The sequence below is a fragment of the Rhincodon typus genome, chromosome 4 (assembly GCF_021869965.1).
Source record: "Rhincodon typus isolate 14 chromosome 4, sRhiTyp1.1, whole genome shotgun sequence".
NCBI lineage: Eukaryota > Metazoa > Chordata > Chondrichthyes > Orectolobiformes > Rhincodontidae > Rhincodon > Rhincodon typus.
In genome coordinates this window covers 89065337-89091198 of record NC_063335.1, presented here as the reverse complement: position 1 = coordinate 89091198, position 25862 = coordinate 89065337, and the positions used below count along the sequence as shown (strand labels likewise).

The following is a 25862-nucleotide window of genomic DNA, read 5'->3' as shown; positions in this document are numbered from 1 at the left end:
CAGCTTGGGAGGGTGTTGATGAGCAGAGGTTGAGTGATGTTCCTGCATCATAGAATGTGCTACAAGGTGCTGTTTAAATATAGTGCCTGGATGTTGGAGCCCAGAAAGTCCCTGCCCAATATAAAGAGCTGAGAAAATAAACATGCACGCCCCTAGGTGGAAGTCTTTCTCATTTTTACACCCATTTCAACACAATCTCAAAAGAAAGATTTCATCTACAGTGTCCCCAAAGGATGGACTTTGAAGGCTCAAACTCCCTCAGTTTCAGACTTGCTAACCTAGATTATGTACTCAATTCCTGGAATCAGATTTAAACCCACAACCTCTTATGCAGAGAAATGCATGTTACAAACCAAGCTAACTCTCACTGTTCAGTCTTACCTGAAATATATGACCAGAAAATACCCGAAAAGGACAGTCTGAACTTTGGAACTGTACCCTCCTGTGAAACAGGAGAGAAAGGGACAAAAAAAACTAAAGAAAATCTCAAATTTTATTTTGTTAAGGTTGCTGTTTATTAAATCTAACGGGATCTGAAGAGGCTGCTGTAACAATCTGGATTGTGACTTTGTCATCTCTGTGATTTGCCGACTCAAAGTCTTTCTGTCCCGAGACTGATCAGTAACAATGCTCAGTTTAGCTGCTTTTTATAGCAACAGATGCTTTTTCCATTTATAGTGAAGGCTTCATTGTCAAGCCTGGAATGTATGGAGAAATGATACTGTGGCATGCCTGAGAGAGCTGACCAGAGATAAAAGGCCTCTGTTCCAGACATCGTGTGCCCATTCTCCACTCAATCTCTGTCCTTTCCCCTCGTGGTCTTCCATCTCTGACTGACACACAAACATGGCACCCAAGAAACCTGAGCCTAAGAAAGAGGAACCAAAGAAGGAGATGAAGCCTGTTGAGCCAGAAATCCCCAAAGAGCCTGAGTTTGACCCCAAGAAAGTAACTGTGAGTACATTTCCACCAACGGCATGACCTGTCTCTTTCAATATGAAGTTCAAAGTAGGACTGCCTGACAAGGGAAAGTTACATAAAAGAATGGAGAATCCAGGCATGTTTAACATCTGAAGTTAATGATAATTAAGCTTTCCAGCAGAGGCCTTTTCTTTTGGGTGATATGTTTTATTGCAGAGGTTGGAAGGGACCAGATTACAAAATAAGGATGAGGTTTTTGAAGTCAAAAACAGGAGTGGTGGTAGAAGAACTCACTGAGGAGTTTAGGCAGCAGTGTTCAGCAAGTTATATAGCAAGGCAGCTATGGTATTGAACTAACTGGAACTGAATTTAAGAAGTTTGATGACTTGTACAACTACCAGGATGGTAGAAAGTGAACTAAATGGACTTTTCGTCTTCTCATTTAATAATTCCTTTGCTGTGAACTTGCACCTGAAAAACTTATCATTAGGTCTGTCAGAATGTTGTGACCTGGCAGGGAGGGGAACCATGTGACAGAGAGCTCCAGTTACAGGTTTTAACAACAGCAGTGATGAAATAGTGGAAGAACTTTGAAGTGTTTGAAGTATGTGGTTTTCTCTTACTATATTGTAATATGAGTTCTCAGGGTACTCTGTTACTTCTTCTGTTAGCCAGCATGACTGTGAGCTACACGAGGACTTAAAGTGTTTGGATTCTATCAGCAAAGAATAGATATTCATGTTGGCTGGACTCCCTGTAATAGTGTAATGTGTTGTAGCAATTTGTACAAACGTAGGACAAACTGATTTGTTTGATGCTACGTACTAATTTTAAAACCAAAGCTACACATGCTCGTGCGATGGCAGTATTGGCCACAAATGAAACCTTGAAAGTAAGTTGGGTTTGAACAAAGCATGAGAAAGCACTAAATATCTATTCCTGACCATTGCTTCTCCTGCTGATTACCTTGGGATGTTTTATTATACAAAAAGTCCAATCAAAAGTGTGATAAGGCCGACAAGAATTTGATGGGGTAATGTCAGGGGAGCTTTATTCAGAATCTAACTTGTGCTATATCTGACCTGACGATATTTGCTGGAGCAGCATGGAGACAGTTTATTCTGTTACCAAGCCATCCCGTTATGTTCTAGGAGTGTTTAGTACACCATGAGTCAGATATGTTCATATCCTTCTGCTTGTGAAATGTAACAACTAGACACTGGGAGAGCTTACTATGGTTTCAGATGGCCTATACCAAAGTTACCACGTGAGGAGGGAGGAAGTGACTCGTCTTCTTTATTCACCCAACCCTTCAATTGGTCACAACAAGTTTCAGTTATAAAGGATCCCGTCCTTGTGGATCTCTTTCTCCCAGACCAAATGAAATTATGTTTTAAAAGGAGGCATTTTAACCAGACTTTCTTGTGTTAACCAGACAGCAAAGTTATTAATAATTAAATGTGAGAAGAAATAATAATGCAATACATATTACCCAGATTTGAAATGAGAATTGAATGCAGAGAAAAGACAGAAGTTAAGAGAAATGGATCAGTCTCTGAATCATTCATGAAGAGTAGATAGTAGGCAATGGATGTTACTGCTAGCATTGATGTTGAGGTTGAACTTCGCAGGATAATTGAAATTCCTTTGTCCTAGTTTCTCTCAACAGTGGTTGATAGGCAGCAGTCAGACTGAGGGAGTCCTTTTTCACTTGTTTCCCTTTAACTGATTTGCTAGGTAGCTGGCTTCTAGTACTCAAAGCGAGAGATAGACTCTTCCCCTTCCTTACCTACATTGTAGGTGTGTTAAATGGTTATTCTCCAAGCAGTGACATTCACAGTATACTGGGATTCCAGGCCACTAACACACACAGACTACAGTCGAAACTCACGGTGCATTCTTGAAAGAAAAATATATCTCCTGCTGTGCTTTTTAATCATCATGTTTACAGTCTGAGATACCAGAGGGCATTACAGTTCAGTTTATAGTATTTTGTCCTTTTGAACTCCGTTCCTTTGAAGCTTTCTTGACATTTCATCAAGTGTGACATTTCAGGGCTCCTGTCTTTCCAGACAGCCTCTGAATTTCCATCTGCAGTCATTTTGGCTGTATCAATCCTCTTCTAAAAAGCACATTTTGAAATTAAAGTTTGTTATGTTCATAAGTGATTCAAGGTTATAATCCATGGTTTTGGTAGGCGCAGGAAATTCACTTAAAATCTACTTTGAACAAACCAACAGGCTTAGTTCTGTTTTAGTTGTTAACTGAAACAGCTAATGTATTTGTGAGATCACCAATTTAGCTTGTCTCCAATTATAAACAGAACCTTGCATTTATACAGCAACTTTAATGAAGTAAAATGTGCTAAAGCACTTTATTTGATCATTATCAAATAATGTGGAGGTGCCAGTGTTGGACTGGGGTGGACAAAGTCAGAAATCACATGACACCAGGTTATAGTCCAACAGGCTTACTTGAAAACACAAGCTTTCAGAGCTTCGCTCCGTCTTCAGGTGTGAGCTCTAAAAGCTTGTGTTTTCAAATAAACCTGTTGGACTATAATCTGGTGTCATGTGATTTCTGACCTTATCAAATAAGATTTGGCATTGAGCTGCATAAGGAGATATTAGGTCAGATGACCAAAAATCAGGCCAAAAAATAGGCTTTAAGGAGAATATCAAAGGAGGACAAAGGGAAGGAGACATGGGGGAATTTCCAAAACTTATTGTGTTGGTAGTGGGATAGGTTAAAACAATTCACATATTAATTACAAATTCAGATACATAGCTGGTGAGAGCGAAAAGATTTTGCAGTCTTTATTAAGGTTGAGCTGAGAACCTTGTGAAAGATACATTTTCTAAAAAGCACTTTACAGCAAATTCATCAGTTTTCCAAAGGTTTGACATATATTCAGATGTCTCAGCCAATATGTGTACAGCAAAATCCCAAAAAGTTTATTTGATATTTTGATCACTCTTTGTGTGAGATAGTATTTCCTGACATCATGCCTAAGATTATGTTCCACAAGTTTGAATTACATCCTCCTGACCTACTTTCACGATCTACTTTAAAGTAATTACGTAAATAATCACCTTTTTCCATTCCCTGAAATATCCTGTAAACCACTATATAATGACCTCCTTTCTGAATTGAGAATGGGAACATGAGCAGGCCAATTAGCCCACTCAATGAGATGATCTGCGACCTGCGACCTCCTTGGAGCTGATTCTGATGTTTTGTTTTCATTAAGTGCCAGTTTTGACAAGTTTTTTGGAGGGTTTATTTCCATTAGGTCTAGCAAGTTTTCTCATTATATCTCACCAAAATCACCTCATTAACTACCTACCCCTAAGGCATCCCTCTGGTCCAATTCTAGCCCTATCTGACAAAATACGATTGCAGAAACAATTTGCCACTGCTAGGATATCCTGGCGTCAACTGGCACTCCTGGTTCAGTGCCATCTTTAAAAGTTCACTCTGTACCTGGACAAGCACTGACATTCCAGAGCTGCCCTGCACAGTTCCTGACACTTGCCCCACATGTAGTTGATAAGGAAGATTGTGTGCCCTGCTTTGCTCGTTGGGATCTGGAGGTCCTGCTGGACAGGGTGATGGGACATGCAGCATGTCCTTATCCCCCAGGACCAGCAGTGGAGGCCATGGCACTAGACTGTGCCAGCCTGGGCCAAGATTGCCATCCGGGTCAGTGCAGTCTCAGCCAACTGAATTAATGCCTAGCACTGTAGGAGGAAAAATCAATGACTTCCTCCACTCTGCCACAGCAAGTTCCACCACCTTCTCTCCAACACCCCACACTCACTCTCTCTCTGCTCCTGTACTCACTTCCCACCAAAGGCTCATGCTCTATCACTCTCACTATTGCCAGCAAAATCTTCCCTCACTCTCTGTCACTGCCTCAACTCCCCTGACAGGACTGCCCTCAGAGCTGCCTACTCGCTCACTCGGGACACCTCAACATTGCTGTGCAACCCTCTTTCATCTTCCTTAAATCCTGCATCTCTCATTCCATGAGGGAAAACAGCCCACAGTATGGCAGAAAGAGTCAACATGGGGGTGGGTTGCTTTGGGTCCTCACCTCTTTATCTGGAAAGGATCCTGACTCTGCTTGCCCCAAGTGGCTGACTGACCATGACCAAGCCCCTGGACTGGTTTTGGAGGATGCCTTTGGCTTACCCATTAGTGAAAGCTATGTCCCTTGACTTGACTGAGGATTGCTGACAACCATGACAAGCTTCTTGGGTTTATGCCTTAGCTAAATGGCAAGACAAGACAGCAATACTTTGAGTGTGGGATCTCGGGCTGAGGTGGCAGAGATGAAAAAAGCCAAGGCAAGGCAGGGATGCTGTGAGCATCCAGGTAGGCTCAAAGTGAGTGAGCAATTTGACAGCAAGTGAACAGCTGAGACTCCAACACAAATCCTTGCAGGACAAAACATCCTCATCTCTCCATCTTTTCCTCATAACTCAGAAACATGACAGCGAGCGGGGAATGGGGAGGAGTGGGTTTGCTGGTGGAGCAGGGAGAAGTGTGAAAGAGCACAGATAGCAGTCAACCTTATGAATTCTTTCTGCATCCCTTACGAACTTGAGAAATAGGAGCAGAAATAGGCAATTCTGTCCTTTGAACTTGCTCTACCAGTCAGTAAGGCTATAGCTGATCGTTTTCCAGAACTCCATTTCCCTATCCTATTCCCATCTTTCTTCAACCTCTCTGCATCCAAATATCATCTATAGCTTCGTTGTTTCTTATTGACCCACTACTCATGAAGTTACTGTTGCAGGTCTAAAGGAGGAAGACATTATGAGGAAAAAGATTACAAGATAAATTAGGCAGAGGGGAGGATGACACACAGGTGTATCACCTGTGTATTGAAATCCAAAGAACAATTCAAAAACTAAGAAGATCTTTTCAGTTGATAATTGAGAGATACTGAAGCCAGGCCTGGACATACTTCTCATTTCCCTGCCCTGCTGCTTACAGTATTAAATGTTGAATACACATACGAATAGATTCAAGAACAGCTTCTTCCCCGCTCTTATCAAACTTTTGAACAAACCTCTCAAATGTTAATTCTGATCTCTCTCTCTGAACTTCTTTGCAACTGTAACATTGTATTCTGCACTTTGTTCTACCAATGTGTGCACCTTGTATGGTACAATCTGCCTGTATAGAACGCAAACCAACACATTTCACTATATCTCAGTGCATATGACAACAATAAATCAAACAATCAGTCAATCCAAATCAGACAGCCATGAACTCAAGCTTTATTTAAGATTGAAACATAGCTAGAAGAACACTTGAGTGCAATTTCATTGGACCGCTGAACTGTCAAAGAGGTGCTGCAATCAGCTGTTAAACCAAGGCATTGGCATGCCTTATGTGGTTCAGTTCTAAAGAAGGGTCCCAACCTGAAACATCGACTTTCCTGCTCCTCTGATGCTGCCTGACCTGCTGTGTTCCTCCAGCTCCACACTGTGTTATCTCAAATTTTGTTTGGATAGGTTATTACACTATAAGCATTAAATTAACATTGTTGTTGTTTCAAGTCAGAGGCAAAAAATACCATTGTGCTCTTTGTTATCTTTCTCATTTTTAAAGAGGTTGATTTTTTTGGAGCAATTTCCACCTGACACATATCTCCTTTCCTTTACAGCTTGAATTCACTGCTGATCAGATTGAAGGTGAGAGTGTAAACAATATCAACACTGATTGGTTTTATTGCAGAAGAAACTGAAAAAAAAATGTGTTGAACACAGAACTGATGTCCCAGGATAGGTACATGTCTGGATTGAGTCAAAAAACAATCCTTATAGTGCCTCTCAGAAAATCCCAAAGTGAATATCAAACAATAAATTACTTTTGAAGCATTGTGACCAACTGTGTAAGTTCCCCTCCAAACTACACACCATTCTGGCTTGATGAATATTGCTGTTCCTTCACTGTTGCTGGGTTAAAATCCTGAAAAACCTTACTCATCAGCACTTGTTGAAATTTCATTCAGTCCATTGAGTCTGATCCACCACTCAATGTGGTTATGACTGATCTGATAATCTTCAATTCCACCTTCCTACCTTTCCCCATAACCTGATTACCTTACTGATTAAAAATCTGCCAACTCAGCCTTGAATATACATAACCAACCACCTTGACAGCCCTCTACAGTAAAGAATGCCATAGATTCACTATCCTCTGAGAGAAGAAATGCCTCCTTGTCTCTGTCCTAAATGGCGACCCCTTACTCTGAGATTATGCCCTCTATCCTTGACTCTCCCATAAGGGGATACAACCTCTTAGTATCTCAGCCCCCTAAGAATCTAATATGTTTCAATAAGGTCTCCTCTCACTCTCCAGTGAGCACAGGCCAACCTCGCCTCATAAGAAACTCTCTCCATAATTGGGATTAATCTAATGAACGTTGTCTGGACTTTCTCCAAAGCCAGTATATCTTTCCTTAGATAAAGAGACCAAAACTGTTCAAAGTATTCTAGTTTTGTGAGTTTAATTAGTACCTTGTCTACCTTTAACAAGATGTCCCTGTTTTTAGAATCTATTCCATTAGTAGACATGTGTTTGGTGACTGGTACAGTCATGATTGGCTGAAGGGCCTCTTACTCTATCACTGTGAGTCTAGGACTAATTTTCCCTCCCTCCAACTTTGTCAAGAAATTGGCTTTGAATCATTGGCATTTTGCATCAACATGACTAAAATTAGTATCTCAGAGGTGAACAGGAGATCAGAAGGGTTGCACAGAATGTTTTCATGTGACATTTGTCTGGATTCTTTTTCTTTCAGATTTCAAGGAGGCATTCACCCTGTTTGACAGGACACCCAATTCAGAGATGAAGATCACTTATGGCCAGTGTGGTGATGTTATGCGTGCTCTAGGTCAGAACCCAACTAATGCAGAAGTTATGAAGGTCTTAGGAAGACCCAAGCAAGAAGGTAAGTGAGTGAAAGGTAGAGCATAGAGAGTCATAGAAAAGTAAAATAACTCTGTTTGGTGAAAGAACGATCTTCATTCTTTTTGAGGAGGGATTAGAGTAACGACATTAAGGCTGAATTTGAGTAAATATGGCATCAAAGTGTTATTTTAAAATTGAATTCAATGGGAATTGAGGGAAGTGAGGAACAGTTAATCCTTTCGTCACTAGTACACCAAGCCTGTAATATGTAATGTGTAGCTGCTGCATTCCATTTGATAGTCCTGCCCATCAAAAATATATTCATCACTTTCAAAGTTAAATCATTCCCCGCTGCAATAGGTCCTCTAATGATATGAGCACTTATACATCTTCCAACCTCTGTTAAATGGCAATGTTTTAACTTGAGCAGCTACTTAACAATCAAGACTGGACAATGTATCATTTAGACAACTAGTTAGATCTGGAATGGACAAGGCAATGTATAATATGAAGCTAAAGTTAAAGCAGCAGTACAGAGTTGTATGTGAAGTAGATTAAATCTCAATGAAGTAAGGATTACCATTTAATGTTGAGTGTTTCATGTACTCAAAAACTAATTCAACCTCAAAATTAGCCAGGACATTGTTAGCTAACAGTATACCTGTAAAGAAGAACATCAGTTGTATCTGATGCTGTTCAATAAGGGCTTAGATTTGCTGAATAAGCAGCCATATGGAATCCAGTTAGGAGGCAAAATGTTCTTCAAAATCTGCAGCTTAATGCTGTCTGATATTTAAGGGAAGGTCGAAAGAAAGTGGGGCTATCTGTCAGTGGGAAACCCAGAAACATTGGAGAATATTAGATGTCCTGCCAGCTTCATTGAAAGGATCTTATTAGAATTTTTTAGATCGAATTGCTGATCTTAAAGTAAAAAGAAATAGCTGAGGACTATTTGGAATGGTCCATGACAATCATGGAGATTGAAGATTGTGGGGATTGAAGGGGTGAGTCTTCAAAACGTGACAGAGAAGAGGCAAGGAGTGATCAAAGTGTTTTAGTAAGAAATCACAATAAAGTAAAGATCATAGAAGGTTCAAAGTTTACTGGGGAGGCAATCATGGGGAGATACCATAGAGGAAGAGGTAGCCAGGAGGAACTGATCCAAATGGGCAAATCAGGAAAGAGGAAGAGATCAAAGGGCCGAATTAACAGAAAGTGTTTTGGAAGGAGACTACTTCTAAATACAGAGAGGATGGATCAGAAATGGATTGATTGCAGACATGGAGAAATCCCTGGAGGAGAGCTTCCAAGAGATGATTGTGGATGGAAAGATCATAGGAACATAGGACTTAGGTGCAGAAGTAGGCCATTTTGCCTTTCAAGCCTGCATAACCGTGGTTTTAGCTGTACTTTCCTGTTTCCCCCTGTAACCCTCAATTCCCTTGTGGGTCAGCCTCCACTGCTGACTGGGGAAGTGAATTCCAAATATTGACAATCCTCAGAGAGAAAAAGAATTCTGAATTCCATCTTTAAAACAAGACATCTTGCTCTTAAATAGTCCCTTATTTCTAGTCTCACACATAACAGTGTCCAAGCCTCCTTAGGATCTCATATGTTTCCACGAGATCACTTTTCATTCTTCTAAACTGCACTGGTTATTGGCCCAAACCTTCCAATCTTTTCTCATGAGATAAGCCTTTCATCCCAGGATTAAGTTGAGTTAACTTTCTCTAGACTGCTTCTAATGTAATGATATATTTTTCAAAATAAAGTGGCCAAAATTGTATACAGCACACAAAACATGATCTTATCAAGCTCCTAAACAGTTGCAATAAAACTTCCCAACTTTTAACTCCATTTCACTTGCTAAAAAAAGTCAACACTTCCTTTGCTTTTCACTTGCTGTATCTGCATATTGTTTGTGATTTGCAAAGATAATGAAATCACAAGGTGGGGAGGAGTCTAAGGAAGGAAGTTTTTGCAAGGGTATCAATCAGATATTGCAAAGAGGGGAAGATCGAGGGGTAAGGGATCACAGATGGAGAGATTGGGGGAGGGATTGTAGAGTAGGACAGATTACATGGAAAAAAAAATCAGGCAAAACGTTTTCAGGAGGAAACTAGAGGGAGACAACACAGTGGGGAGAGACCACAGATTGCACATAACTGAAGGAGACATCACAGGAGGTGACTGCAGGAAGGGAGATTGCAGATTTGATGATATCACAGGGAGGGTGAGATCACCTGGGGAGTTGATCACATAAGGAGGCATCACAGATTTGTTGAGATGGCAGGAAGGAGAGATCACAATGAGTTGGAGATCAATGTACAGGGTTGCAAGATGGGGTGGGATCTTGAAGTGCTAGGGATCAATAGGAGAGATCACAGGGAGAGGTAGATAACAGTTAATTGCAAGATTATATTGTGGGAAGAGACTGCAAAGTGGGAGAGATGTTTCGGGAGAGGGATGTTTAAGTGAAAATGGCTACCAAAGTCTGAGGCACAGAAGCTATTTAAAGTAATGATGACCAATTTAACTTAGCACAGTGGGTTACTCACCCATCTGTTAACTCCATGTGGTTAAACTCAAAATAGACACAGTCATGGCATATTGAATTTGAGCTTCACATCTGGTCAAACTTAACTTCGCCCTGGCCTTTTCCCACCTGTTGTGGGGAGGAGACAAGGGAAGGTGGTTGAATCCAAAAATTATCTGCAGATTATCCGGTTCTCAGATTTGCAATGCCTTCCCAAAGACATTTTCAGGGTTTCAAGTAAAGATGCAACATTGATTTTAAAAAAAAAACACACACATGGTTATGGCTGTCACATAGTACCTGTATTCTCTCTGTATTGAAAAGCACAGGTCAACCTTCCTACTTAGAACTTTGAGGCAAATCTAATAAATGAGCATTGATCTGATTTTATACATAATAACAACTGATTTGTTCCAGCTCGGATCCATTGTGTCTGATATTTCTACTTTGCAACATTTTGGATGAACTTGCAGCAACAACTGCTCAGCATACCAATTCATGTGATTTGTCATGCAAGTTGCACCTAGTTTTGCATTGTTCTTATAATTATTTTTAAAACAAAAAATAATTTTAACTTGCCTTATTTTCCAGAGATGAATACAAAGATGTTGGACTTCGACACCTTTCTGCCAATGCATCAACATATTTGCAAAGTCAAGGACCAGGGCACGTTTGAGGACTTTGTGGAGGGTCTGAGAGTGTTCGATAAGGAGGGAAATGGCAAAGTCATGGGGGCAGAACTTCGCCACGTCTTAGCTACATTGGGTGTGTATCTCAGGACCAATTGACTTTTGGTGATGGGTCAAAAAATATAAGTTCAAAGCCGCTTTTCTCATGAAATTCGGAGGCAACAAGACAACATTGATTGTCCCTGAACTGGAGTCCTCCAGATCTTAAACCTGTTGCTCATTATTTGTTGGTCACTATTTGTTTTCTTCTTCTTCCAGCAGGGCAGGTGAAGAAAGCAGTTAATGAAGCAAACAGTATTTTTGATTTGATTAATAGGGGCATAGAATACAAGAGCAAGGAGGTGATGTTGAACTTGTTAAGACATTTGTGAGACTTCTGCTGGAGTATTGTTTACAGTTCTAGTTGGTACACTGTAGGAGCGATATATACAAACTGAAGAGAATTCAGAAGTAATTTGCAAGAATGGTTCCAGGGATGAGACACATCAGTTATGAGGCCAGATTGGAGAGGTTAGGATTATTCCTCTTGGAAAAAAGAAGCCAACAGCAGATCTGATAGAAGTTTTCATAACCATGAAGGGGCAGGATATAAGGAGAAACTGTTCCTGCTTGTAAAATAAACAAGAATGAGACGGCACAGTTTAAGGTGATTTGCAAAACAACCAACTGTGATCGCATTGAGTGGTTTGAGCCTGGAATGCATTGCCTGGAAGTGTGGTGAAGGCAGGTTCAATTGAAGCATTTGAGAGTACAGGATGATTATTTGAATATGAATAATGCGCCAAGGTATAGGGAAAAAGTGGGAGAATGGCACAAAGACGTTTTGAGAACTGGTGCAGACACAATGAGTTGAAAGTTCTTGTTCTGCATTATAACATATTTTTGTTCATTGATTCCAAGTGCTATGTCATTAAATGCCTTTTGAAAGTCTACCAGACATTGACCATAATACCTTTGCCAAATCTTTCTAATATCTCATTCTTAACTAGCGTTTTAGTTGAGCAATGTAAAGTGAGATCTCCCTCAGTAATTAAACCAAAGCAAATCTCTGAAGCATTCAGAAAAGTTGATTATCGTTTGTATTGTTAGCACCCCATTACCCATACTCCAATCATTATTCATACACAGCTAATGAAAGAAATAGAGATAACAAGGTGTAGAGCTGGATGAACACAGCAGGCCAAGCAGCATCATAGGAGCAGGAAGGCTGATGTTTCGGGCCTAGGCCCTTCATCAGAAATGCTGGTTCCGTAGGCAGGTACTAAGAAAGGTGATGTGGCTGTAGTACCTGGTTTGCTTCAGGACATGGTCGAGCAGTTTCAAGGCCGAAGAGATTACGAGAGAGTTGCAGTGGGAGAGAGATCCCCTGAGATTTGTCCAGAGGGAGGAGGGCAACTTCTTCAGGGTAGGCATCCTTAGAAGAGGCTTCGCAGTGGGGTTAAAATTGTATGAGAGATAGTAGGAACTGCAGATGCTGGAAAATCTGAGATAACAGGGTGTAGAGCTGGATGAACACAGCAGGCCAAGCAGCATCATAGGAGCAGGAAGGCTGACGTTTCGGGCCTAGACCCTTCATCAGAAATGCTGGTTCCGTAGGCCTGAAGTTGCTTTTAATATGAAGGTATCATTTATCTCTTACAAGCTAAATTTTGCCCTAACATCACCAATTCTTGCCTCCTTCTGCTCTTACTTTAGGTCCCTCCCTTTACCATTGAAGGCATTTCCTTCTCCTGACTGTGACTCTGAACTCGTACCGAGAGGCTTCACCTAGTGGCAGAAGTAGGTTGGTGCAGGAACTGCGCTGCTCCATGTACTGACTAAATAAAAATCGAAAGAACTGTGGATGCTGTAAATCAGGAACAAAACCAGAAGTTGCTGGAAAAGCTCAGCAGGTCTGGCAGCATCTGTGAAGAAAAAATCAGAGTTAACGTTTCGGGTCCGGTGACCCTTCCTCAGAACTCAGTTTCAGATTTCAACCCACATTTCCAAAATGTGGAAAAGACATTTAAATCTGAATGATCCACTTACTTGAGTTTCAGGAACTCAATGACAACTTTAAGAATTGACTGTAGCTAGGTTATATGCTGAATTGCCCTCAACCCAGCATAAATTTCAGGGGCAAGTTCTTCTCTGCTTAGCTGGGTTGCTCCACTTTAGCTTTTCAGGCAATGACCCTTGAATTAGCATGAGGTGGGGATGACTGCTCATTCGATCCAAGCATTTTAGGGTGGCACAGTGGCCCAGTGTTTAGCCCTGCTGCCTCACAGCGCCAGGGACCTGGGTTCGATTTCACCCTCAGATGACTGTCTGTGTGGAGTTTGCACATTCTCCCCGTGTCTGTGTGGGTTTCCTCTGGGTGCTCCCACAGTCCAAAGATGTGCAGGCTAGGTGGGTTGGCCATGCTAAATTGCCTGTGGTGTTCAGGAAAGTGTAGATTAGGTGGATGGGTCTGGGTGGGATGCTCTGAGGGTTGGTGTGGACTTGTTGGGCCAAAGGGCCTGTTTCCACACTGTAGGGGTTCTATGAAATCCCCAGGAGCAGTCTGGTCAACTGGAGGGCAGCAGCTTTACATTAGCTGCAGCCATCATGGAAGGAAGAAGAACAAAGAATGCCCCCAAACCCAGGTAATTATGTTTGGGATCTTGCCAGAGGCAGGTAGGCAGCCCTCAGAGAGTGATGGAAGTGCATTTTCCTTACGGTAGGAGGGGGTGGAACTCTCCCATTGGAACAGGGAGCCCTGGATGAAGGCAAACATCACCCCTCCACTGTTCACCCACCAGCAGCCCATAAGGTTAGATATGCTGGGCACAAAACTAAAAGGAATTATTTGGTAGATTAATTAGGAGCAGCAAGTGCTCCAAGAAGCCTATCTCTCATTTCAAAGAACACTTCAAATAATTAAGATACCCAAATGTGACTTCATTTTAAATTCAAGATTCAAGATCTTGCCACCCATTAAATCAAAGTGGTGGTGTGATGGGGCCTATAATTGGGCGTTAATTGCCAACTTCAGGACCTCTATTGAGCTGTAATTGGGTGGCTCACCTGATGCCTCTCCCTCTGTCCGTAAATCTGTGGCAGAGTGAGGGTGAGTGCACCCCTTTCTGATGGATCCACACTGCTGCTGTTCTCTGCCTGCCCATGACCCACAAAATTCAGCCTGTGGAATTTAGCAACACAAAAGTGTAGTGATTGTACTGACGTCAGCCAGCTGGACCTCATAGAATATGAGTTCCCTGATTGGGGCTGTTAACCTGGTCCAGTCAGGGAGCCCTGGCTGACAGATATAAGCAAGAATCTCAGAGTTTCTGGTCATTCTAAGAGGTGGCTCTGAGGAAGCCAGGCCAGAGTCAAGTATTGTGCGCGTGTAAATAAAGGGTGACTTGGTAACATAAAAACAAAGAAAATAGGCGCTTTCTCTCCATACCCCTGATCACTTTAGCCACAAGGGCCACATCTAGCTCCCTCTCAAATATATCTAATGAACTGGCCCCAACAGCTTCCTGTGGGAGAGAATTCCACAGGTTCACAGCTCTCTGAGTGAAGAAATTCTTCCTCATCTCAGTCCTGAATGGCTTAACCCTTATTCTTAGACTGTGACCACTTGTTCTGGACTTTCCCAATATCGGAAACATTCTTCCCACAGATAGCCTGTACAGTCCCATCAGGACTTTATATGTTTCTATGAGATTCCCCCCCTCATTCTTCTAAATTCCAGTGAGTACAAGCCCAGTCAATCCATTGGTGGATACCGGCTGGTGTGGAGTTATTTCACAGTTCACCAGGGTCAGTGTTGTACCAATTTTTCTCCCTTTTCTCACCCTCCCACCTTTTTATTATATTCCTTTTCAAATACTTGTTGAACTCACTTCTAAGTAACACTATAGATCTTTTCTCAAGGCACAGAAAAAAGAGTTCAGGCCTGTTTCTGGATCAAAAACCTGTCCCCATCTGCATGAGGGAGCTGTCACTCACTTGTTTTGCCTCATTTATCATTTATGGTTAAAATGCCACTACCATTTAAGGAGTTGAAGTGTGGGAATGTAGATGAATGAACTAAGATGGGCTGAAAGACCTTATTCATTGTTTGCAACTCAAGAAGTGGCCATTAGATACATCAGCCTGAATTTTAACTCCTAGCAAGGTTGGTTGTATGGGTATTGAGTTGGGTATTGTCCCTCTACTGCACAGAGCCTGAGAGAGTTTAGCTCCTGGGATTAATCTGCAGGGGTGCCATCAGTCTCTGGCTCTCAGCACAGGCCTAAGGATCTTTAAGGATCTGGATCCACTCAATAATTGGTCAACATCATTTGGGTACTGTTTGGAAGGGAGATTTTATGGAGGAAGCATAACAGTTTCACTTGAGCAGCCTTAGACTAAAAATGCAGAAGTGCTCCGATAACATCCTCAGAGAGTGAGCTGTACAAAAAGCTGCTATTTTTATTAGGTGGCTGGTTCACCTGTTCAAAGGGACAGGGCAAAATGGCAACCCATGGGACCAGCAGGGTAAGTCATTGCTTCCATTTTAACTGTTTACCCATTCAGGTTAAAATCAATCCTGTTGTGCCAATGTAACTCTCTGCTACAGTCTGAATGTTACTAAGAATAAGACACCAGTAAAAAGTAAATTTAGAACAAATACAGAAATAATTTCTTCATGCAAACACTAATAAATGACTGGAAAATCCTGCCGCCTAAGGATATTGAGGAAGATATTAACATCCTCATTTGGTTTTGATGAACTTGTAATGGACTGAATTGCCTTTTCTTGGAAAGGAACCAAGGGAAAAAAAATCTAGTCAGAAGTAGTTAGCACAGAGGAAGATTCAGTCTCTATCAGACTAAGAGATTAACCCCGGTTGGACTCTATTCCAGGCATCCAAGGGTAGGTCTATTTCTGTTTTTCTGAGAGTTTAGCTCATTCAAAAAAAACTCCCCAGTATGGCTGAGCAACATACAGTAAAATATGCCCTTGAATGGGTCGAGGGGGCACTGTTTCATTCTTTGCACCTACCTGGGACATCTGCCAACTTACTGGTAGAGAGGGAGGGATTGAAGGACAAGGGCTGTTTTGGGAATTAAATCAGAGGAACTAAAATGGAAACAGACATTAAGACAAAGTGACCTCCAGCATCATGGATGGGGTGAGGGGGGATGGGGAGGGGGCTAAGATATTTAATGACAGATCTGACCTTCTCAAATATTTGGCAAACAGCAAGAGGGCTATGCTTATCAAAAACAGTTTGCTGCAAATATCATTCCTCTTTCCCTCTACCCTTCTGAGTTCTGACAATGTAATAAATTCCTATCCAAGAACATATTTTTTAGGGAGAAGAAAATGCCATTGAGTTCAACAAACCTGTCCTTTTCTAATAGCTCAATACCAACAAACCCCTTTTCACTATATTACTCAATGATTTATCTTCAGAAACACACTCAATTTCCTACTGCCTGTGGCACATTTGCCGCAGCAGCATTTTTCACAATCTAACTTCCTTTGGATAGGAAGTAGGGTAGGATTTCGCCCAGCATTCTGGTCAACATTCCTCCAAAAATACACAAACTGACCAATCACTTGTGGGATTTGAATAATGACTGTCACACTCGTCTATGCAACAACATTGGCTGCTCTTAAAAAGTATATTTTTGAATCAATGGGAAGGTGAGTATTCATCACCTATCCCTAGTCTGTCTTGAGAAAGTGATATTGAGTTTTCTTCTTGATCTGCTGCAGTCCACATGGTGAAGATGTTCCCATTCTGCTTTTGGTTAGGAACTTTCAGGATTTTTACCAAAAGCCAAAGAGAAGTAAAGGGTATTTGTCCGAGTCGAATCAAAACATGATATAAAGGGAAGCTTGGAGATGTCAGTGCTCCCAAGCACCCACAGTCATGGTCTTTCTTGGGGCTAGAAGGTGCAGCTTTAGGCAGTGCTGCTGAAGAAGTCATATTGTGACAAGTTGAATCACTTGCAACATCCAGCCTAGCAATTCATAATTTGTGGCCCCTAGCTTTGAAATAAAGAAGTCCTTTTTCAGTAAAACATATTACAAATAAGATGACAAGTAGCATGGATTGCATGGCCTGAGAGTGTCTACACATTCAATGAATGGATTCAGAAGGGAGTTAGACTGTTATCTGAAAAGGAACAACATGGAAGGTTACAAGGAGGAGGCAGGAGAATGGCAATAAGTGAGATGCTCATTAAGAGAGCCAGTGCTGACATGATGGATAAATGGTCTCCTTCTGTGATGTATTAATTCTGAGATTCTGTAGTAAATACAACAAGGCTTGTAATGTATAAAGAATCCAAATTGTTTTTGGAATGACAGCCTTTTTAACAGATTCTACTGGCTCTGAAATGTTTTTGGAAGAGGATTAATATGCACAGTGTAAATAAATACATCTGTACTATTTGTTTCAACCATTCCCTGGAAAGGTGAGTTCCATGTTCTCACCATTTTTTAGCTGAAGAAGTTTATTTAGCTCCTACCTGAGGACGAAAACCCACTCCCATCCCAGTCTGAGAAAAATAGAGTTGTCATTTACAGCAACTAGATAAACAAATGAGTGAGAAGAGAATAGATGGTTATGACAAATTTAGATGAACATAAATGGGAGAAGATTCAAATGAAGTTTGAAAACCAGCATATTCTAGCTGGGCTGAATGACCTGTTTCTGTGCTTTGAAGCACATGTAATCTGATGTAAAATTACAGTGGGAGCCCAATGACATCTTCAAACTCCAGTGTGATACTTGAAGTGTTATTATACCTTCAGCTTCAGGTGAGTAGGTTACAATGTAAGACAGCGAGATCCATTTGTATATCGTTAAGTCAATTTCAACTGCCTAACATCCCTTGAGTGTCAGCAGCTAATTTGACCACAGAGAATATTGCAAAAGAACGTAATTCCTTCCTGAATTGACATCCTGAATCTAATAAGTCTCACTAGAGTGTGGTTAGGAGCAGAAACCTTAGCTGACATTTCTCTCCCTAGCCCAAAGTTGCTAAGGCCAGTTGTAGCAGCATGGTTACCGTTTACCATCTGAGAACAGTTGACTCAGCACACACTAAGCCATTTCCCTGTTTACATTATGAACACTTGAAGTGTTCTGAGTCAAAGCCTCATGTGTAACCACCGTAATATCTAAATATGTTTCCCCCTGTGCTCCACTCTCACTGTTACCAGTACTAATTTGACAATGGTTCATCCTTCATCTTATTCTGTTCAGTGTCTATCAGACCTCAATCAAATAATGCGCTATAAATCACTTAAACCACCATAACATTGTCATCCTAAAGTGAATAGGTGTGTCCAGTAGTGTATATACTGCATGAGTAGGTGTGTCCAGTAGTGTATATATTGCATATCCCTGTCTTGAATCACAGCTGATGAATTACCTGAATGAAATACAGTCAGCATTGGTCTGTTGACAAAAACGGCAATGAAATGTATTCACTGATGTTCCACAAATAACAAATGAATGAATGACCTGATAATCAGCAGTTTTTTTCTTACTCTGGTAAGATCGATGGAGAAATCTCGGGCAGGACATAGGGGAATTCCTTTCATTTAAACAGTGCCAGGAGATAAGTCAACCTGAAAAGACAGATGGGGCTTCATCAAAAAGAGGTTACCTTTAACGGTGAAATAAACTCCATGCTGAACTAATGTTTCAGGCTAGTCAGTCCATAATGTCCTTCGATAAATAATTTTAGTTTCAGTTCTGCCTCTGAAGTCTTATACTTCCAAATTACTTTTGAACCCTGAACTTCTAAAGAAAGTGCTGTTTGGTCATTTCTTCACAAATTATAGGCCAATTTTAAATGCAGATGGTGGAATGGAGGGAAATGCAGTCTAAAAATGTAATCCAGACTCTTACTATAACTCTAACAGAACACTCCGGAACTGGAAAGTGGCTAAATATCCTCAGTTCCTGCTAGCGCTGGAAGTTCTCGTTTGGCCATGTAAGGAGCCTTCTCCTTCCAAGGTCAATGTGTCAGGCTAAAACAATGCTTTCACTGCAGAGCAGATGTCAAGATTCTTGTGATCTGCTACATGCTGCAAAATCTCACAATCATGAGAGACAGGGCCTGCTACCAGCGATATGCTGAGTAGCTGAGCAGTAGAAAAAGAAGGGGAGGTGCAACCTGCATAGCTCCTTTATATCTAAGTTCTCCTTGAATGACTCAACTGAGTGTGATAACAGTAACCACAATCCCAATTTCCCCATTAATCAACAGTCCCACACTCTTTCCCTGACTCTCACAGTGGTCACAGTGCAAAAGTAAAAGCCTCTGCAAAATAAACATCCTGAACCAAATTCATGTATATACATGTGTAAGAAGTCAAAAGCTGTAGAGTAACTTTTTAGGTAAGAAGTTAAAAGACAATTTTTACACAATAATGAGTGGTTGAAATGGAGGCTTCATTGGATGATGGAGATTGTGGGTTTCATTGCAGTGTTGACATTTATTGCTCATATCTAGTTGCCCACTGCAGCCTTTTAGAATGAACCACCACTGTGTCACATGTTGGCCTCCATATGTACCAGTGAATTTTTAATAACAATCTTTTATTTCATTTTGACTTTTATTGATTCCAACTTTTATATCTTAAACTCTAATCAACTTCTTAAATGTCGTGGTGTGATGTCTCAATCCCTGGACAACCAGACCAGCAATAAAATCACTTGAGCCACACATTCATTTTTCTCCTCTTTGTTTAGTTCTGTCCCTCTGCAGCTAATAGGTCAGGTGCCTGAGCTAACCTTAGGTTTCTCCCCTTCACTTCCCCACAAACTCCAGTCAACAACGTCCCTTTCAACAGGATCATAGTTCAGGATTAATGAAACAGGGTGTAAGGGAAGAATAAGAGTTAAAGGATTAAGTTGGATCCTTCAGCTGCTATTCAAGATGAGAGTTTATTTTTACGCTTGATGCTAACATCACCATTCATGGTTTTCCAAAGGTGAGAAAATGACGGAGGATGAAGTGGAACAGCTGATGGCTGGACAGGAAGATGCCAATGGATGCATCAACTATGAAGGTGAGTTTGTTAAAATCAGTGTCAACAGCTGGTGCAGTGAATAAAAGCAATGGCCCTTTTGATCTGAGTCATTCTGTACAGGAAAATCTCTGGTTTACACACCGGAGATTGTATTTAGTTGGGAGACTACTTTTGATCTCAACACCTTTGGGTGATAGAGGGACAAATATCTCCCAGATTGTCAGATCCGATTGCTATTGGCAACTCCTGCTGGAAAATGTACTTGTGTGAATCAGGTTTGGCTGTGAAGCTGCTGACATGTCCCATTTTTGTTCACTACAAAAATATCTGCAATCTCGGGGGAATGAATATTCATTGTAAATAGTTCATTGCTTTAAACTACACTTTTGCTTTTTTATTAAATAAAAGTCAGTGGAAGAAAGAATGCCTCTTTTATAATCTTCAATCAGTTATCACAACCAGATAGTTGGACCCTTTGGAGTCTAAAGCAGTCTTCACCGGACACTTGGGAGCTCAGTACTATCCATGAGACATGGTTTCCTCTAAAGCCCACTGCTAGCTTTATGGCTCTCAGTGCCCCTCGAGAAGCTTATGGTCTTAGCAGCGAAATAATTCATGTAGGCAATATTTACAATATTGAAACTCCTGATAGATTGGATACTGTTGATAAACTGAAAACCAAAAGACTGTAATCTCATCTCAAGCTAAATTTTCTACATTAGTAATCAATTTTTTATTACTTTGCAGCTTTTGTAAAGCACATCATGGCTGGCTGAAGACTAGAAGTGATAGGTAAGCATGTTTCCTTTGCTTAGAATACCTAATTAACATTGGCTTTGCCATTGAGGTTGGTGACTCGTGCTATAGATTTGGGATTAAATGTTAGTGGGTGATCTGACTTGTTGTTGGAGTCCCCCAAAGGGCGTGTAAAGGGTAAAGTTTCAACATCCTCTAAACAAGGCCATTGCAGGAAGAAACTTGCTGGTGAATCTCAACACTGGAAGTTTCCAACTCTCACTGGGACCACCATTTCTTGGACAATAGTCCACTTGGTATTGCCAAATGGTGAAAATGGGCATATCTCCCGAGATTGGAGCCTAGTTCTCCTCACTTGCCTGAAGAAAAAAAGGAATTTCTGACCATAACCTAAATAGGACTCCAGATTGACACCAATTGTTTGACTCTAAATGGCTCTTTGTAATGGTCTAGAAACTCTCTTAGTTTCAAGGCAGCTCTCAATTACCAGTGCCAGTGAAGTATTTAATTTCAACCTATTTGCAAGTGACCCCATTAGTTTTTAACTTCTTGGGGCAAACAGAGCCAAAGTTTTCTTTTTATCTTTCACTAAAGAGAAGTAAGTCTCTCCAAAGCGAGATTTAAACTCATTCATGAGACTATAAATCTAGTAGCGTAACCATTACACTATCTTAATCCCCGGCTGTGAGCTAGTACTTGAAATGGTTTTAGGAAATTGATATAAAAATATAATTGGTTCACAATCATCCCTCAGGGAAGGAAACCAGCTGTCAAAGGTCTGGTCTATCCTTCAGTCCAGTTTCACATAATTTAGTAAACTCTTAGGAACATTTCAAATGGCTTATGAAACTTCCAATTTGAAAAGGAGTGACAAAAAGAAAGCCCATAGACACTTATAGAGGCAAAAGAAAAAAGAATTGAATATGACACTATCAGCACACTATCACTTTCGAATAAAAACGATAGTAAAAACAACAATAATAAAAAACACAAATAGGAAACTTAGAATAAGATGCATCAATGAACATAAAAGCATATGGGCAGGGCAAAGCAACTTGGTATCCATTAGTTTCAACATCCACTCCCTCCCCTCTCACTAGGTATCAGTGTGCCTGCAGTGTACATTAACTACATGATGCAAAGGGCATAATCTCAGAATAAGGAGGTGCTCATTTAAGAAATAGATGAGGAGAAATTTCTTCTCTCAGTGGGTAGTGAATTTGTGGAATATCTTTTACCAAAAGAGTTGTCGAGATCTAGTTATTAAGTATATTTAAGGATGAGATAGACAGATTTTTAATCATTAAAAGAATCAGGGGTTATGGGGGTAAAGCCAAAAAGTGAAGTTAAGGATTATCAGACCCAGTCATAAAATGGTGGAGAATATTCAATGGGCTGAATGGCTTACTCCTGCCCTTAAGTTTTATAGTTTTATAAATGCATTATAACAACTTGTTGAGACTCCTTCATCTGCTTTCAATCCCATGACTTCTGTTAACTGTAAGGACCAAAACAGTAGGTGAATGGAAGTGCCATCACTTCCAAGTTCCACACAAGTTAATCATCACTAACACTCAGACATGTACAGCCAATTCTTTATCATCCAAAGGTCAAAATCCTGGAACTGCCTGCCTAGTAACTTCAGAAAAGCACCTTTGTTACATGAACTACAGCTGTCAAGAAGCTCTCATCACTCCTTCTCAAAGTTAGCTAGGGACAGGCACTAAATAGCAATGTTACCACAGTCCCCACATTCCAAGGATTAATCCAAAGAAAGAATTTTCCAAAGAGCGAACTAGATTCTTCAACTACAAAAATCACTAAAATTCAAAGTCATTTATTGTGTGTGAACACTCTGGCATGTTTCTGAAAAAAAACATACTTCTTTGCATTTTCCTTGTATTCCATCGACATTTTGTGGATTTAATTTGTTGCCTTTGTCTTTCTTTATAACAGTAACATCGCTCTTTATTTAATTTTTCAGAACTGCTCCAGCCTCTCAGTGAATTCCTCCCTTTGACTGACAGGACAGTCAACCAGTGAAACCATTCTCTCTTATGGTGTTTGGTGATTTCAAACAGCTCTCAAATCCCACTGAACATTTATATATTTAAAATGTTTTGCTCTCTCTTTCTCTCTCTCTCTCTGTAATCCTGTTCAGTAACTAATATCAAGGATTTCCTTGTAAAGGCCCAAACGTAATTATTTTCTGAGTAATAAAACCAACGTCTAAAATGGTTTAATGGACTCAGTCATTATTTAAACAAATGTATTTAAAATGCTTTCAGTCCAAAAAGATGTGTTAAAAATAAATTCTGCACAATGCACTTGAGACTCAAAGCTTTTTCTGGGAAGCTGAACAGACAGGTGCACAGTGACAGCACGGAAACAGGCTCCTCAACTCTTTATGTCTATGCCAGCTGTCTACGAGAACAACTCAGCTAAACCTACACTCTCACCTTTTCATTATGGTCTGAGTTTTTCTTCTTTCCAATGATTCCAGTATTAACCAAAAGTCATTATTGAATCTGTCTCCATCACCCTTTCAGGCAGTACATTCTGGATGTTAACCATTTACTGTGTGAAAAATGTTTGTCATCTAGTTGTCTTTTATCCATGTGGTATTCACATTAAATGCATGTCGTTTGGACAGTAACTTTCAGGTCACTGAAATAACTGCATAGAGGCCAAAATCCTGTCACCAAGTCACCCTTTATTTACATATGCACAGTACATGATCTCTGACTAGCTTGCTCAAAGCCATCTCTGAATCTACTGTTCATTTCTGTCAGCCAGGGCTCCCTGATTGGCTCAGGTTAACAACCCCAATCAGGGATCTTGTATCAATGAGATCCACGTGGCCCTGGTTCCAATCACTACACTGCATTACTATTTGTTGCGTAAGCTATTTGTCCTCACATTTTCCCTTCAACTCTAGGCTAAAAACCTTGAATCTTTGCCCATTTTCAACTAATGGGAATAATTTTTTCTTGTCTGCCTTACCCAAACCTGCCATTATCTTATACAATTCTATCATCTCAATCTCCTTTGCTCTAAGGAAAGCTACTTCAGCTTTTCCAACCTAACCTTGTAGCTAAAAGATCTCATCCCAGGAACCATTCTGAAAATCTCCTCTGTTTCCTTTCAAGGGGCCTCATATTTTTCCTAACGTGTGGTGACTAGACCAAACACATTTTAAATTTTTGGCATAGCTTGCCTCAGTGTTTCTGTTTATGAAGTCATAAATCCCACATGCTTTGCTAGCTACTGTTTCAAAATGTCCTACCATCTTCAAACACATATGTATCCTCAGTTCCTATACACTTATTATAAGTGCACCATTTAATCAATATTGTCTATCCTTTCTGCCACACTTTTCATATTAAGTTCCAATTGGCTTTTCATTCTGCCCACCTATGTCAAGTTGTAGGCAATTGTATCATCCTCATCATTTGCCACTTCTCTATGTTTCACGTCACCAGCAAGTTTTGAAATTCTCATCATTAATCCAAGATCTATGTCATTTTTATGTAGCACAAAAAAGTAGTGGTGCTAGTACTGATCCTTGTGGAGCACCACTATTTTGCATCCATTAATCTGTAAAAGAACCATTTACCTCAATGCGTTGGATGTGCCATTACGCCATTTTTTAAAAAAAAAATTCATTGGACATGGACCTTCCCATTCCAGGGGCATCAGTTTTGTTAGCCAGTTTTATTTTGTGGTATTTTGTCAAATATTCCTTAAAATACATATAGACAACATCCACCACATTCTTTTCATCAACTTTCTTTATTACTTCCCCTCTCAATTTTCACCATATCCATTCCATCTATTCTTTCTCTTCTGCCAACTTTTTTGTCAAATTCCTCCTTAATAAACATGGGTACAAATTACTTATTAGTTATTCTAGTCTTGTCCATCATATAAGCATAAATGCAAATGGAAGACTGCCTATCACCATGATAACATCTGTTTGTATGGACAGTGGTCAGAATAATAAATCATGCAATTAGGGCTGCAGGGTACAATTTTTACTCCAGGCAAATCCAATTATTAAACTAGCATGATGGGATAGAGGGGTACTTTTAATGGTATCTGGCATCCCTCGTTAACATTGTACTCGGCATTGATAGTGATAATCATATGGGTTTTGTGAATTGTTTCAATGGCCATTTTGCATCTATTCCTCATGACCTCCCATCTCTTTTCCCTTGCATCTATGATCAGATTATATACCCTTCCCAAAATCTTGCCCAACATGCAGTTACATGGTGAATTGAAAGCCTTAAACATATCACAGAAGTGTTCTAGCACAAGAGGCCAATTGGGCCATCATGTCTGCATGATTCTCCAAAGGAGCATTTTGTTTAATGCCATTCTGTTGCATTTTCCCCAAATTTTTTGACTTGTTTCTATTCAAATAAACATCCAATAGCCTCTTGATTCAATTGAACCTGTCTCCACCACACTTCGAGGAAGTACATTCCAGATCCAAACCACATGTAAGTGGCTTGTCTTGCACATCACACTAAATCTGTGGCCTCTCCTTCTTCATCTTTTCATGAAAGCAGTAACAGTTTCACCTTATCTACTCTATCCAGATCTCCATAAATATTGAAAATTTCTGTCAGACCTCACTTAGCCTTCTTCTCTCCTAATCTCTCCACTCTATCCTCATAGCTGAAGTTTCTAATCCCTGGAACCACTCTTGCCATTCCATTACTCTGAAAATTAGAATGTATGGACCTATTATGAAAATGTAACAAACTATTTCTCAGAAAAAGAGAGAAAAACCTAAAAACTTTTAAGCCTAGAGACTTAAACACAGATTTCTCACAGGGTAGATGCAGGGAGGATATTCCCGAAGGTGGGTTTGTCCAGAACCAGCGGTCACAGAATGAGGATTTGGGATGGAGATGAGGAGACATTTCTTCACCCAAAGAGTGGTGAGCCTGTGGAATTCATTACCACAGGAAGTAGTTGACGCCAAAACATTGAATGTATTCAAGAGGTGACTAGA

General features: G+C 40.4%; 1 protein-coding gene across 1 annotated transcript; it reads left to right on the top strand.

Moving 5' to 3' along the window:
• Positions 1-845: 845 nt before the first annotated feature.
• LOC109915031 (myosin light chain 3-like) lies at positions 846-22998 on the top strand. The gene is made up of 7 exons (XM_020514639.2): positions 846-954; positions 6599-6626; positions 7739-7888; positions 10976-11149; positions 20045-20122; positions 20831-20875; positions 22824-22998. The coding sequence occupies exons 1-6, from the start codon at positions 847-849 to the stop codon at positions 20857-20859; spliced, it is 567 nt and encodes a 188-aa protein (XP_020370228.1). The 5' UTR covers position 846; the 3' UTR covers positions 20860-20875; positions 22824-22998.
• Positions 22999-25862: the final 2864 nt, after the last annotated feature.